The 14275-nt window shown below is 39.4% G+C and overlaps 1 protein-coding gene across 4 annotated transcripts in view; it reads left to right on the forward strand.

Moving 5' to 3' along the window:
* Positions 1–14275, forward strand: part of CPSF6 (cleavage and polyadenylation specific factor 6) — a 34118-nt gene that overhangs the window by 645 nt on the left and 19198 nt on the right. For all 4 annotated transcript variants that reach the window (XM_027679679.1, XM_027679680.1, XM_027679681.1 and 1 more), the window contains exons 2-3: positions 11674–11883; positions 13806–13909. In XM_027679679.1, coding sequence (XP_027535480.1) covers positions 11674–11883; positions 13806–13909 — 314 coding nt within the window. The remainder of the gene's footprint in view (positions 1–11673; positions 11884–13805; positions 13910–14275) is intronic.

Raw genomic sequence — 14275 nt, forward strand, 5'->3', positions numbered from 1 at the left:
GCCTCACGGCCGGGCCGCGGGGCCGGGGTCGGGCCCGCGGGGCGGGGAGCGCGCCCGGCCGCGCTCAGGGCCGGCTTTGGCGGGCTGGGCGCGCCGGGGTTGAGCGCCTTCTCTCCCTCCCCGCCTTTCTCTCTTCCTGCCTCCCGCCCTCCCTTCCTTTTCAGGGGCGGCTCCAGAGGGCTCTCCCGCGCCGGCTCGGCGACAGGACCCTCCCGGATGCAATGGGAGAGCGGCCCCTTCCTGGCCGTGGCGGAGGGGAAGCGCTGCCATTGTTCGCAGATGAATCAAAAGGCCGCCGAGCGGTGGCTGTTTCTCGGCTACGCTTTGCGGGGGAGGCGGAACTAGAGCGGCTTTATTTTGCAGCCCCGGAGAAACTATCCTGCTTTTTATATTTTGTTTGTTTTTTTTCCTAATTCGTTATTATCTTCCAGTTTAAAAAGTTGCGGAAGCTTTTTTAGAGAACGAGCTCGTACTTTGTTGAGGAACTGTAGATGAAATAAACAAAACTTCCCTAGATTATAAGTAGTCCACTCTTATGGTGCTTTTTTTTAACTCCTCATCTTTCCCAAAAAGCCGTGTGCCAACTTTCCTACCGAAAGCCGATGTTTATATCAGTTTCGCATACCATCTGTCCTGTTAGCGAGTCCTGCACTTCTCCAGATTGTGTTGCCCTAGATTGCTTTGTTCCTGCCCTAGAGCATAAATAACCGGGAACAACTGCACTTTCATGCACTTACAGGGCACAGCTATATGCCTGCCTGCCCTGCAGAGAACTGGAAAATAGGTAGTAGGTTGTGGAGTTCACAGGTAATTTGGATAACAACTTGAAACTCTCTCAGAAGAGTTTAATTCTTTAGATATTTATTGATACAGTATTTCGAAGTACTAGTAATCTCATAAAGGTATATTATAAAAGAATGCCATACTAAGAGGAGATGATGAAGAGGACTAATTTGCTTTTAGTTTGTCTGCATGGGAAGGTTTCTCCCTTACAGTTGAAGACCCATTATATGAATTTAAATGGGAATGAACCCATAATAACTTTGGTTTGTTTTAATTAATTGTAGGTAAAACTAATAATAAATCAAGTTTTTAAGGGGAAAACCTCCTCATTTGAATCCAGTGGTGTTTGTGAAAACTCATATGTGCAGAAGCCCTCAGAGTAGAGTAGAGTAGTTGTGTGCTGTAAGTATAGTGCAGACAGACCCTGGCAGAGCAAAACTGTTGGGAATGGTTGGTTTCACTCACGCGCTCTTGGTCTACTCAGGTTGTTGTTAATATTGATGTTCTCTATAGCCACGGTGGCACAGATGAAGAGAGCCTTGTGATAATTTAGTTTAGCTTATTCTAACAGGCAGGAAACCCTTTTGCTTTTTTCACTGTATTTACCCCAGTTGCTCTCCTGCTGCGTTTGCATTTCTGCAATCTGTTGCAGTTTGTGAACCTTGCAAAATACAGGTCAGAAAGGTGAGGAGAGGCTAGTGCCCCTTTTCCATTAACTTGACTTTGAGGGTTTTGTTTGTTTGCTTTGGGGGGTTTGCTTGTGTATTTTTGTTTCACACCCCTGCAAAAAGGTGCTGTTTGTTCTTTTCCAAATGTCATTTTTGTGACTTTCTGTTTAAAGTAGTATTGTTGAACTGAGTGTGTTCTGAGACAAAAGTTTTGCTCTGAGAGATTGACATCTCTGCACTCTTTCCCTTTTCTTTCTGTCAAATATGAAAGAAGGCGAGTTGTTGCTGTCTTACCTACTACCACTTAATTCTGACATCATTGCAATAGGTCCTCTAGAAACTTCATGAATTACTGTTTGTAATTTGGAGCTGACAGCTTAAATTGATAAGGTAGAACATAGTTCTGTATACCCGTGGATGGGTGAAGATGACAATTAAGAAATAGGGAGAAAGTGATTTGCATTATTGTTTATTTTACACAACACCATATTTGTAAAGAAAAATTAGCTTTATTTGTAAAGCAATGGACTATTGTTTTTTGATCATGTTACACTACATTAATGTGACTTACTAGTGGTTGTTTGAGTTGGACTATAGAAACTCTTTCGACTGGTTTTTACGGTAGCAGGGACTGAAAAATATGCTGGGTAGCTTTGCTGTTTTTCTATATGCGGTGTATAATTACTTACACACAAACTGGGACAAAACTTTTGTTTGCATCTATGATAAATGCTTCGTTTAGGACTTGTGACTGGATAAACTTCCCTTGGTTGTTTTATCTTGTTCTGGGCCTCAAGATACTCATCCTAAAGGCTATTCTGGGATTTTTTTAATGCCTTTTTTCTTGCAGAGGGAGAGGAGGGATGTTCTGCTTGATTAGTGCTAAATGAACCACAGGTTACAAGTTGAAATAAAGACCACAGAGCCATGGGTTTACAAGCTGGTTAAGATGGATGACAACAGTGAACTGCTTTGGGTTGCATTTAGTGTTGGTTGCAGTGAGCTGACTGACTTGAAGTCAGATCTTTTTAGTGAAAATGCATCATTCCTATTCCATCTGGAGCTCATTAAAGCTGTGTCTGTCAGTGTTGCCTCTTACTCTTTTACTGAGTTATTGTTCATCATAATCGTATTTGTCCTTGGGCTTACAGCTTTAGTCAATTTGGCTCTGACCAGTTGTATTTATCTTTTTTTAATTGTGCTTTCTTTTTCTTCTCTTTTTCTTTGAGAACTTGGTTGAGTCATTTTTCACTTTGTTCTTTTAAGCTGGCTTCCCTGTCCAGCAGTCTTTTCTATTAAAGTCTCATTTTGAGATGATAGTCTCATAAATGTAATACTTCCTGCACACATTGCTTGTGACCTGTAAAAAATAAGTATTTTATGGCATACTTTACTTTGAGCATCTCCCTAGACTTTACGTATCTTGTTCTTCAAGAAAAAGAGATCTGTGCTACCTCTGACAACTGTTATCTGCATACAAATGGCTGAGGCTGGCATTCTCTCCGTGGCAGAAGACCCACTGTAAGATTAGGAGTGCTTTAGCAAATATTAGGGTGTGGTTTTGTACACAAAAACCTAGAGTATTTGTGCATGATACTGAGATAATAAGGAGCCAGTTTGGGTCTGACTCGAGGCTGCCTGCAACTCTGGCCAGCAAACAGGATGGCTTTCCTATGGTCCTGAAGATTTGACCACATGTTGTCGAGTTCTCCAATGCTCTGATCAGCTTCGCATTTCCTAAGCTTGGGTGTTGTTTTTCTACATGTGCTCATGCATGTCATTAAACAGTAAAAAACTTTTGATCATACACATATATACTTATAAAAATCTTTCTGACCAAGAAGAGGATGCAAAAGAATTTAAGGATATCTTATTTTAATGCTGTGGAAAAAGTGCTTGCTTTGTTTATACTCTTAAAGAGTAAACTTGAATAGTTGCATTGTGGATATGTCTAAACATGCCTGTAGTGTTCTAGTTTGATATTTAAATGCTAACAAATTAGCAATGGAAGAGTTTTGACTTCGTATTTTGTAACTGGATAATAAGTAAATTAGATGGAATAAGCAGCTAAGAGTCTAATTATCTGAAAACTCTGTGGCTACAGTATCTTAGGAGTGTGTTAGTTACTCTATTGACTTCTGGTCTGTAACAAAGGAAATTTTTTTGTGTAATAAATAATAAAAGCTGGCATTTAATGGCCAATTAAAGCTGGTTATTAAAAACGGCCTTTATATTGGGAAGACAATTGTCTTATCATGGGAGGGGATGGACACATTTTGGTATAATAAATTTCTAGTCAGGAGGGCTGTCCAGGTCATAAAAAACATAAGCTAGTAGACCTGCATGCATTAAAAAAATGTATGCACAATACATTACAGCATCTGTAGTTTGTCAGGGCTGAAAGGGGCCCAGGAAAGAGATAACATCTGTATGTTTGTAAATATCAAACTACAGAGAAAACTTGAGACCTTCTTATCTGGCACCTCTTCACTTTGTTCCAACTTGAACAGTGATGCTACCTATGTTTAATTTATACTTTTGACTACTTGTGAATTTTTAGTTATTCTTTGTAACTCTGTAGTTAATCTGCAACTTTTAGTGAGAAGACATCAAGTTGCTTAAATTTTAGTGCTGTGCTAGGTGTAGAACCAAATGCACTTGGGCTTGTAGAGTTAATGTGAATCTCATGGTCTAACAAACTTGTGTACTGTGGTGGATGTTTCTGCTATAGCCAGCATGCTATTTTAGAAATATAAGGTTTCTTAAGGTTTCAGTTTGTGTGTTCAGACAGCTAATCAAGACCAGAAAGATTTTTATCTCTTTAACATGTTATTCTTCAGGACCTACAAACTCTTTTTTAATTTAAAAGTGAGGATACTAACATGTTTAGAGTTTTTGACTGCAAATATTGTAACTTGAGTGAAAAAAGTGGTAAGGGAGAATGTGGATCATTTAGTTTTTCTTAATTTTTTTTCCAGAAACAAAAGTAAGTTTCATGAAATTTTAATTACTTCATTTGATTTTTTTAAATGTCTTTTTGGAGGTGTGAGTGTTTGATTCTTAAGTTGAGCAGAGTTGTGCAGAGAAAGCAAGTCTGAGAGATATATGTACAGCTTAAAGAAATTTTGCTAACAACAACACAAGTCATTTCCAAAACAGCATATGTAAAGGAAGTGAGCAGTTCTCTGCAACTCAGAGGAGTATGGCTGCTAAGTTCCAAAAAGAAATTACATGTTCAGCTTGTCCCTTCTGAACATGATGTGAAGTTCCACGTGTTTATGGCTTTCATATTGGAATGTTGCAAAACACTGCAAATGGCAATTAAAACAAAATTTTGAGGAAGGGCTGAGTAACTGGAAGTGTAACAGCTAGTCTGGCTTGTGTTTTGAGAACATATCTTTTCATTCACCTAGTCCCACTTATTAGCACAGAATATGAAATTTCAGTCCTGATTTTCAAGAAGAAATGATAAAGTATTTCAGACTGTGGTCTAGTTAAAACATAGGCTTTGGAAATGCATTACTAATTTGATTTGGTTGCAAAGGGGGCCAGAACAGCGGTGCTCACTTTGTTTCTTAGCATGTTTATCTGCAAGATTGTGAATTGCTATAATTGAGCAGAAGTAATTCCTCTTCGTGCTTGATATCCTTCTTGTAACTAAGGAATTTGGAAGAGGTCAAAACTGGTTCCTGGTACCAGCAGAGCATTTGTTTAAATAGCTGAGACTAGAGAAGTAATAATTCCTGTATTTTTTTCCTTACTTTTCTGCATCTAGGAAGGAAGGGTGTATTTAGGTAAATTTCTATGGAACATGTATGAAGGAGAAAGGGTTGTTGGGTCTTGAGCAACATCCATCAAGACAACTCTCTTTTATCTACGCTTGCAGTTGCTGGTTCAGATCATTCTCAATCATCTAAGCACACACCTTCAGACTGGTAACTGAATGAATTCCATGCTGGCTGCAAAACCAGCGTGATGCAAGAAGAGATTATAGGGAACAACATCAGATTTTCTGTTGCGTATTGATTTAAATTAAGACAATGATTCTGTTGGGCACTTTGCTTGCCCCGCCTGCCCTTCTCCCCACGCCTTCCCCCAGTTCTTTGCAGACTAATAATTCTCTCCCTGTATTGATGGTGACTTGAAAGCCTATGTGATACAGACTTGATCTGTTTCAGAGGAGTTTCTTGCTGCTAGGGAAGTGTAGCAGAGCTGTGGACTGCCGCCTGCTTTAGTATTTTGGCAATGCTGACCTCAGAAAAATAGGTTAGTGTACATATATCTGCTGTAAGACTGGTGGTTGCCTGTTTGGATCTGTCTACCAAGACTAAATTCTACTTCCCTGAAGTCATCATTCATATACACAGACTAGAATTACATTTCTTCGTGACATCAGCCTTAATCTTACTGTAAGATGTCATGTTTAGGCCTGTCCCAGGCAGTTCTATGAACCTGCTTTCATTAGCTACAGCGATAGGACGAATCAAACTGAGAACTGGACTGACTAGGTGAAATATGAAACCCTTACTTAAATTAATGGTAATAAACTTACCTTAAGAATGAGGGATTTTTTTATTGAAGTATTTGGACAGTGCAGTTTACTAAGGATTAAATCTACTTGATTGACAATGCTGAAACTTAGATAACGTGTTTGTTGGGGTTTTTTATTTATTAATATTATTTATTTTATTTACACTCTCTGTATAAGCAGCAGTTGATATTTTCATATGTTCCAGACAGTGGATCATCTGATGATGGTTGTGGATATATTTGGCTTACAACAAAGATTCCTAGCTTTGCAGCCTGTTTTTTGTGGAATCCAGCTTGTTTTTCTCTATCTGTCATATCTAGTAACTTGAACTGTTGTATCTAGGGCATGTGTGTGCGTTTCTAGATACAAAAATTAATAGTGGATGCTGAAATACCTCTGATACGAAAACCGGGTAAGGCAGTTTCTGTTCTGGAGAAGTGTATAAGAGTCCAGGAACCCTCTGCAGGCTTTTGAAGTTCAGCTTTTGCCTGTTGGCAAAGCAAACTGTGAAAGTAAATATAAAAGCTGAAGGTTAACATTAAACACTGCTAGGCTTTCTTAAGCCTTCTCAGACCACTGTTTTTCACTGAGAAGTTATTGCCTTCCTTCCAGTAGACTTTTAGATGGGGCCTCTGTCTCAGAGATTGCATTGCTCTATCATGAGTGATTGCTAGGATAGTGAAAAAGGGTAGCAGTGTTCCATTGTGAGATTGATCACCATTGAATATGATCAGTGACTGTAAGATGAAAAATGACAAGTATCACAAGAAGTCTTTGTTTTAAAAATAGCTCCTTAATTTAAATGTATAATACCCAACTTCATTCATATTTCATATTAAATGATCCCACTGATTAAGGTTATGTTATGTTTTAAAACAAATTTTTGCATGTTTTTGTGAAGGAATTTATTATCATTTACAGTCAGTGTTTAATTTTTCTCTTAATTGTCTGTGTTTGGTGATGACAGAACATATCTCTATAATAAAAAAGCAGTATAGCTTGTTAGTAGCCCATCAGCAGATTGAGGCAGTTGAAGCTCAGGTCCCTCCAACTACCTAACACACTGTTTGTATGGTCTACTTCAGACTTAATTACTCTGGCCTTTTTGACCAAATATTCCTACCACACTTAAAATTCAAAGCTATCTGGAGGACCACAGATTAATCTTGACATGTCTGTTCCCATTTAGCAGGTAGGATGCAGTTGTTGAACACATGAAGCAGAGCTTCTGGAAAGAAACTCTTATTTCCATTGCCTGTGAAAGGAATTTATTTCACTTGGCCAGAACTGTGCTGAAATATGTACCAATCCAAGGGAGAAGGTGGTGATTCACTCCAAAACCCCAGGATGCTTTTCTGAACCAAAATTTTCCAGGGGCAGCAGTGATGCTATAGAATAGTCCTTCTGTAGCCCATGAATAAGTAAATGTTGAATAAACACAAACCCGTGGATTTATTAAATTTAATGAAACAAAACAGAATTCTGTCCCTGTCTGTCCCTCTTTGAATAAGGAGATAAAAATGAAATTAGGAATCCAGTAAAAGTCTGAAAGTTAGAATGTTTTGTTTTTCAGTAGAAGCTCAGTCTGTTCACTCTACCAAATGTTTCAATGGAAAAAATTTTTTCTTTTGAGAGTGGGTTTTGACAGCCTTACTTTGCACGTTGCTTGTTGTCTTGGGATAGAGTTAATTTTCTTCCTAGTAGCTGGTGCAGTGCTGCATTTTGGATTTAGTATGAGAATATCATTAATGCACTGTTGTTGTTGTAAAGTAGTGTTCACTGTAAATCAGGGACTCTTCAGTGTCCCATGCTTTGTCAGTGAGGATGTGCACAAGAAGCTGTGAGGGAGCATGGCCAGGAGAGCTGGCCCAAACTGGCCATAGGGATATTCCATACCACAGAATGTCATGCCCAGTGTACGAACTGGGGGGAGTTGGCCGGAAGGGGCCAAGTGGTGCTTGGGGACTGGCTGGGCATTGGTCAGTGGGTGGTGGGCAATTATATTGTGCATCACTTGTCTCTCTTGTGCTTTATTCCTCTCTTTTTTTGTCTCTTTTCATTATCACCATTACTATTTTTACATTTTACTTTATTTCAGTTATTAAACTGTTGTTGTCTCAATCCACAGGGTTTACCTTTTTACTGATGCTCCTCCCTTGTTTCATTGGGTTGGGGGGAGGAGTGAGTGAATGTCTATGTGGTACTTAGTTGCCAGCTGAGGTTAAACTGTAACAGTCTTTTTTTGTCACCTATCCTGGGGCTTAATGGGTTGAGATAATAAAACAGACTAGATTTACTAGAACAAAATTATTATAATCATTCATTATATTAGTTTAATAGTCACTGGTCACAATGTTGATTTTGTGCTCTCAGAGCTGTTCTGCTTGTTCTCAGAGTTACTTGCAGTGTGTGCTCTCTGTTGTGCTTTTTATCACCTGTGGGATTTGGTCTAAGGTTATCATGCTGTACTTTAACATGGGCAACCTGGTCTAGTAAAAGCTGTCCTGCCCATGGTAGGGGTGTTGGAACTAGATGATCTTTAAGGTCCTTTCCAACCCAAACCTTTCAGTGAATCTATGAACACTGGCTTATGATATGACAGAATTGCTGGTCACAAAACTAATCTGGTATTTGTACTCAGTGTTTCCGTCATCTCTGTACTTTGCGAGCCATGTATTAGAAACTATTAATAATTAGACTTTTTCCATTTCATCCCCTAAGAATTAACTTGTCCTATGGAGGAGACATGATTCCACATCTTCCCCTTCTCTGCCAGGCTAATAAAAATAGCTCTTGAAAATTTTGAATATCCTTGGGCTGTAGAAACCAGCATGGCCCTATTGCCAGGAACCGTGAATGGGTGCCAGGTCTTGTTTAGGGTTAAGCAACTATTTGCAGCTACTCAAATCCAGTGACAGGCACTGTGGCTGCTCAGACCCTGGCAAAGGGTGATGCAACTGAACCAGAGGACCAGCCCATGCCAGTATCAGTCACTCCTTTTCACCAGAAGAAGTGGACACAAGAGAACTCATTTAGTAAAGGAGGGCAAAGCAGGGCCATCATAAGAACAGGAGGAAGAGGCAGAATAAGAGGGAACCACTTAATCCCTATCCCGGAGTGAGCTGTGGGATATGCAAAAACGTTTCAGCTGTTGACCAGGTGAGCACATTACCACCTGGCTGCTCTGACTCTGGGGTAACGGGGCTAGTAGCCTGGAATTAAGGGGTATGTAGACCAAGCAGCTGGGATCATCTTCTAGAGAAAGGGCCGTTGACAAGGTGAGTGGAAAAGGGCCACAAGCCCTCAGCTTCTGGAGGCAACTACTGTGGAGTGTGAAGAAAAAGGCATCCCTTCAAGGAAGATGTTACTTGTCACCCAGGCAAGTAGGCCACCACAGTTGTTCAGCACCTGAGGGGAATTAACTTGTTAGAGATGATTTATTATGACCCAGGCAGTGCACAGTCACCCACAGATCCAAAAGAATTCCAATGCACGTGACCCACAAAGCAGAAATTTGTACAGAGTGCGTTATCGTATGCCAGTTTACTGGACTATATACATCCTGTGGCCTGGCATGTCAGGCTCACAGGAGTATAATGCTCTAGTAGCCACCAATGCACAGGGTACCCTAATGCCATACAGCTATACAGGGGCAGAACCCATTACTATTTCTGGAGTGAGAGGGGGATCCCAAGAGCTGTCTGTATTGGAAGCTGAAGTGAGCCTGACTAGGAGTGTGTGGCAAAAGCACCCCACTGTGACTGGCCCAAAGGCTCTGTTTATCCTTGGCATAGACTATCTCAGGAGAGGGTATTTCAAGGACCCAAACAGTACCGGTGGGTGCTCAGTACAACCTTGGAGGTGAAGGAAGTTAAGCAGCTGCCTGCCTTGCATGGTCTCTTGGAGGACCCTTCTGTTGTAGGTTGCTGAAGGTCAAAGAACAGATGCTGGTTGCTACCACAACATTGCACTGGCGGCATCATCGCACCAATCGAGACTCCTGTGATTCAACTGAAGAGTCAAGGAGCAGTCAGCAGGACCCACTCAGCTTCAATAACCCCATATGGCCAGTGTGAAAGTATAATGGAGAGGGGAGACTAACAGTGGACTATTGTGGCCTGAATGAAGTCACACCTTGGCTGAGTGCTGCCTTACTGGACATGCTGGAACTCCAATACGAACTGGAGTCAAAGGCACCAAGTGGTTTACCACAAGAGATATTGCCAATGCATTTCTCTCAATCCCTTGGGCAGGCCACAATTTACTTGCACTTAGAAGGATGTCCAGTATGCCTGGAATCGACTGCCCCAGGGGTGGAAACACAGCCCTCTCATGTGCCGTGGACTGATCCAGAATGCACTGGAACAGGGTGAAGCTCTAGAACACCTGCAGTACATGGATATTATTGTATGGGACAATAGAGCAGCAGAAGTTTTTGTAAAAGGGAAGAAAATAGTCCAAATCGTTCTGAAAGCTGATTTTGTCATAAAATAAAGGTCAAGGGACCCACATGGGAGGTTCGGTTTTTGGGAATAAAGTGGCAAGATGGATGTTGGCAGATCTCAATGGATGTGATCAACAAAATAGCAGCAATGTGCTCTATACTGTCAACCCTTAGGCTTTTGGAATTGGGGATATAGAGGATCTGAGGCCTGCTATACTTCAGCTGAAAAAGAGATACTGGCAGCTAATCATGGGGCTCGAGCCACTTTGGAGGTGCTTGATGCTGAAGCACAGCTCCTCCTGGCACCCCGACCAGGCTGGATGTTTAAAGGCAGGGTCTTCTCGTGTAGCATCGTGCAGCTGATGCTACATGGAGTAAGTGGATTGCAGCCATCACACAATGAGTTCAAATAGGAAATCCCAGTTGTCCAGGAATCTTGGAAGTGATCATGGACTGACCAGAAGACAAAAATTCCGGAATGTCAACAGAGGTGGAGGTAACATGTGCTAAAGAGGCCCCACTGTATAATAAACTACCAGAAAAATGAGATGCAATGTACCTGCTGTATTATAGAAAAGCACCAGAGATGGCAGAACATTATGCCCAGTATATAAACTGGTGGGACTGGAAGGGGGCTGATCACTGCTTGGAGAGTGCCTGGGCATCGATCAGTGGGTGGTAAAGCAGTTGTATTGTCTTTCTTGGACTTCATTCCTGTCTCTTTATCTCTCTTCTCATTATAACAATAATAATAATTATAATATTTTGTTTCAGTTATTAAACTGTTCTTATCCCACAGGTTTTACCTTTCTCTGATTCTCTTCCCCATTCCCCAGGGGGGTTGGGGAGGGATGAGTTGAGTGAGTGAGCAGTTGTGTGGTATTTAGTTGCCAACTGGGGTAAAAACCATGACACTTGTGCTTTCTAATGTATATCGTCCTGGGAGTAGGGCTTGTGGATTTTTGGATTTCTGCTTGTATTACAAGGGCAGAAGTATTGCAATGGAAAACAGTGGTCAGAAGTATTTTCTTTCCCCTGGCAGTTTAGAACATAATAGCAGTCATAAGTATTTCATATATTTTATTGTGGGTGAAGCTGGGGCTTAACTTTTCAGCAGGGATGTTTTGTAGGTGTTGGATCAGACTTAAAATGTCTGTGGAGCATGACAGTTATCACAGCTTTTTGTTTCAAGTTTTAAGAGTGTGTGCAATATTAAATATAATTAAAGTGTCCTTTTTTTATTTTAGGAGGCTGAATATGGTGGACATGATCAGATTGATTTATATGATGATGTAATTTCTCCATCTGCAAATAATGGAGATGCCCCAGAGGATCGTGATTACATGGATTCTCTCCCACCATCGGTTGGGGATGATGTAGGTAAAGGAGCTGCACCAAATGTTGTCTATACATATACTGGAAAGAGAATTGCCTTGTACATTGGAAATCTTACTTGGGTAAGTATCTTACTGCTATTAAGTTGTAGACAGGAATTTTAATTGTAGACAATAACTATTTGTAAAATTTTTTTGCTTTACAGTGTTTTATATGAAATGTTACAAGTACAGAAAAAGCAGGTGATTTTGGTTTTGTTGGTGGTGTGAGGTTATTTTTTTTTGTGGTTGCGTTTTTTTCCTTTTACCTGAAATTTAGTGAGCCTGTCTGGAGCTGTTTTGATGTCTTAAAAATTGAGAAAGTCTTCAGTAAATACAAGCTTTCAAGTTTCTGTCACGTTTTAAGTGTTACGAAGGGATATTTGTGCTACTGTCTTAAGTTTTCCAGAGAACTGAATGAAAGAGAACAAGTTTAAACTATGAAATACTTTATACCTGTAGATACTTTAATGTTACTGAAAAAACACCATTTTTAGTAAACTTTTGTGGAAGGTTTTAGTTTAAAAGGAGGTGGAAAGCTCTCTAGGATTTTCTTGAAATCACTTTTCACATTTTTCCAGGGGCTTTTTCTGCTGGCAGTGACTCTTATAACACAGCTGTTTTCAGGTATTTGTCTTGAAGCTTATTTCTTCTACCAAGAAGTACAGGTTTACAATAACTTACTGAACTGCAGTCGTCCTCAAGACAATTACCTTTGTTAGCATTAAAGCATTTTAAAATCAATTGCGGTTAAGCAAACAAAGTGCAAGAGCTGGTCAGTAGCTGAATTAAGTGAAACTTTTACCTGTTTATGTGAAATCAAATTCTTCCAGGCCCACACATGCAAAATTCTTATTAGTTTTTTTTCCATTTTCTGATTAATTTCTTACTAGTGCTAAACTTGAAAAAGAATGCTTTTACGGGTTTTTTTTCATTACTTATTACAGTATTTCAGGAGCTAATAGGTAAGTAAAGGAGCTGTTGACTTAACAGCTGTCCCGTTTTGAAATACCTGAATGGAATCAGTAAAATGTGTGTGAATTAGCTGAACTTATCCAAGTCAAGTGTCTGAATTTCTAAAGCAGGTAGAGCAGTGTTCAGCAATTTGTACCTGTTACTCTTTGGCTTCACAAATTAAGTTATTTGCAGAAAGTGCATTTATGTACTGTAGTGTTCGTATTGTGTTTTCTTTGCATTTAGCTTTCAGCAAAATAATTTGTTGAATTTTTAAAAGAAGCTTTTATTTGAGGGAAATGGGATAAGTAGTTCAGAATCTTGAAAGCCTGCCTTGTACTCCTCATATGAAATTTAAAGGAGTGATGGAATTATAGAAGTAGGGAAAAAACCCATAAATATTAGTGTATTTATGTCTTTGGATATGAATGAAATTGTTAAACATTACATAGTAATTAATAGGAAGTTACAGCAAGTAGATTTGATTAAGTGGGAGCAGATGTTTCTAACCATAGTTTTATGTACAAATTTCCCTACTTTTGTCTATAGATCCTGCTTTTTTTGTGCAAATAGTATGTAGTTCACTAAACTCTCACTAGTCAAAGCTCTCACAAAAAGCACCTGGTTAATAAGGTATTTAAAATTGACGTTTGTATGTAAATAATGGTATCAGAGGGAAAAAATATGGATTGGGTGTGGAAAAAGTAGCAGTATTTCAATACTATTTCATTAGCCCAGTTTAAGCTTTGCACTTTCGGAAGACAAAAGTGACGCAATTAAAAATTTTTTTTGGTATACTGTGTAAATGGGGTTGATGCAATGTAGCATATGGGGAAGCACGTATATTAAAAAATCAGGTTTTTGAGAATTGTAAAATACAAATGAGTACTCTTCAAAAATTAGAATATAGTTAGAATATATTGACAACCTGAATTCCTGTATTCCTCTGGATCAATTTCACACACACACACAAAATGCATGGAAAACTTAGTTGCCCTTTGCCTAATGTTTTAGATAAGCTTTCACAATTGAATATTAAAAATATTTTTCAGTGGACAACAGATGAAGACTTAACTGAAGCAGTTCATTCATTGGGGGTAAATGATATTTTGGAGATAAAATTTTTTGAAAATCGTGCTAATGGCCAGTCTAAAGGGTAAGAACTTGTTATTTGTTTTTTCTGTATGTGTACATGGACTGAAGTTTAGGAGCAAGAAAATGGGGAAGGAGTTCTCAGTTTTTATAACTATCAGTCTGTGAACTGATAATCTTTGCTTATTGATCTAACAATGGTTGGACATGTAATTTCATACTAATGACTTAAGTTTCAGGCATAAATTTTTGTGATGGTATTGTGTGTCTCACTACTTTGTAAGTTAAAACTTGTTGACCATCTTCATAAAGACTATTGCTAGATTTGTTAGTGTGGTGGTTTTGTTTTTTTCTTTTATGTCCTACAACAAATTATCTTCTCTGTTCTGAAAACTAAACTAAGGCCTGTAAGACAGTTTCTGTATCTAGT

Source organism: Neopelma chrysocephalum, unplaced genomic scaffold (assembly GCF_003984885.1).
Source record: "Neopelma chrysocephalum unplaced genomic scaffold, ASM398488v2 Primary Assembly neopelma1_59, whole genome shotgun sequence".
In the NCBI taxonomy this organism is placed as follows: domain Eukaryota; kingdom Metazoa; phylum Chordata; class Aves; order Passeriformes; family Pipridae; genus Neopelma; species Neopelma chrysocephalum.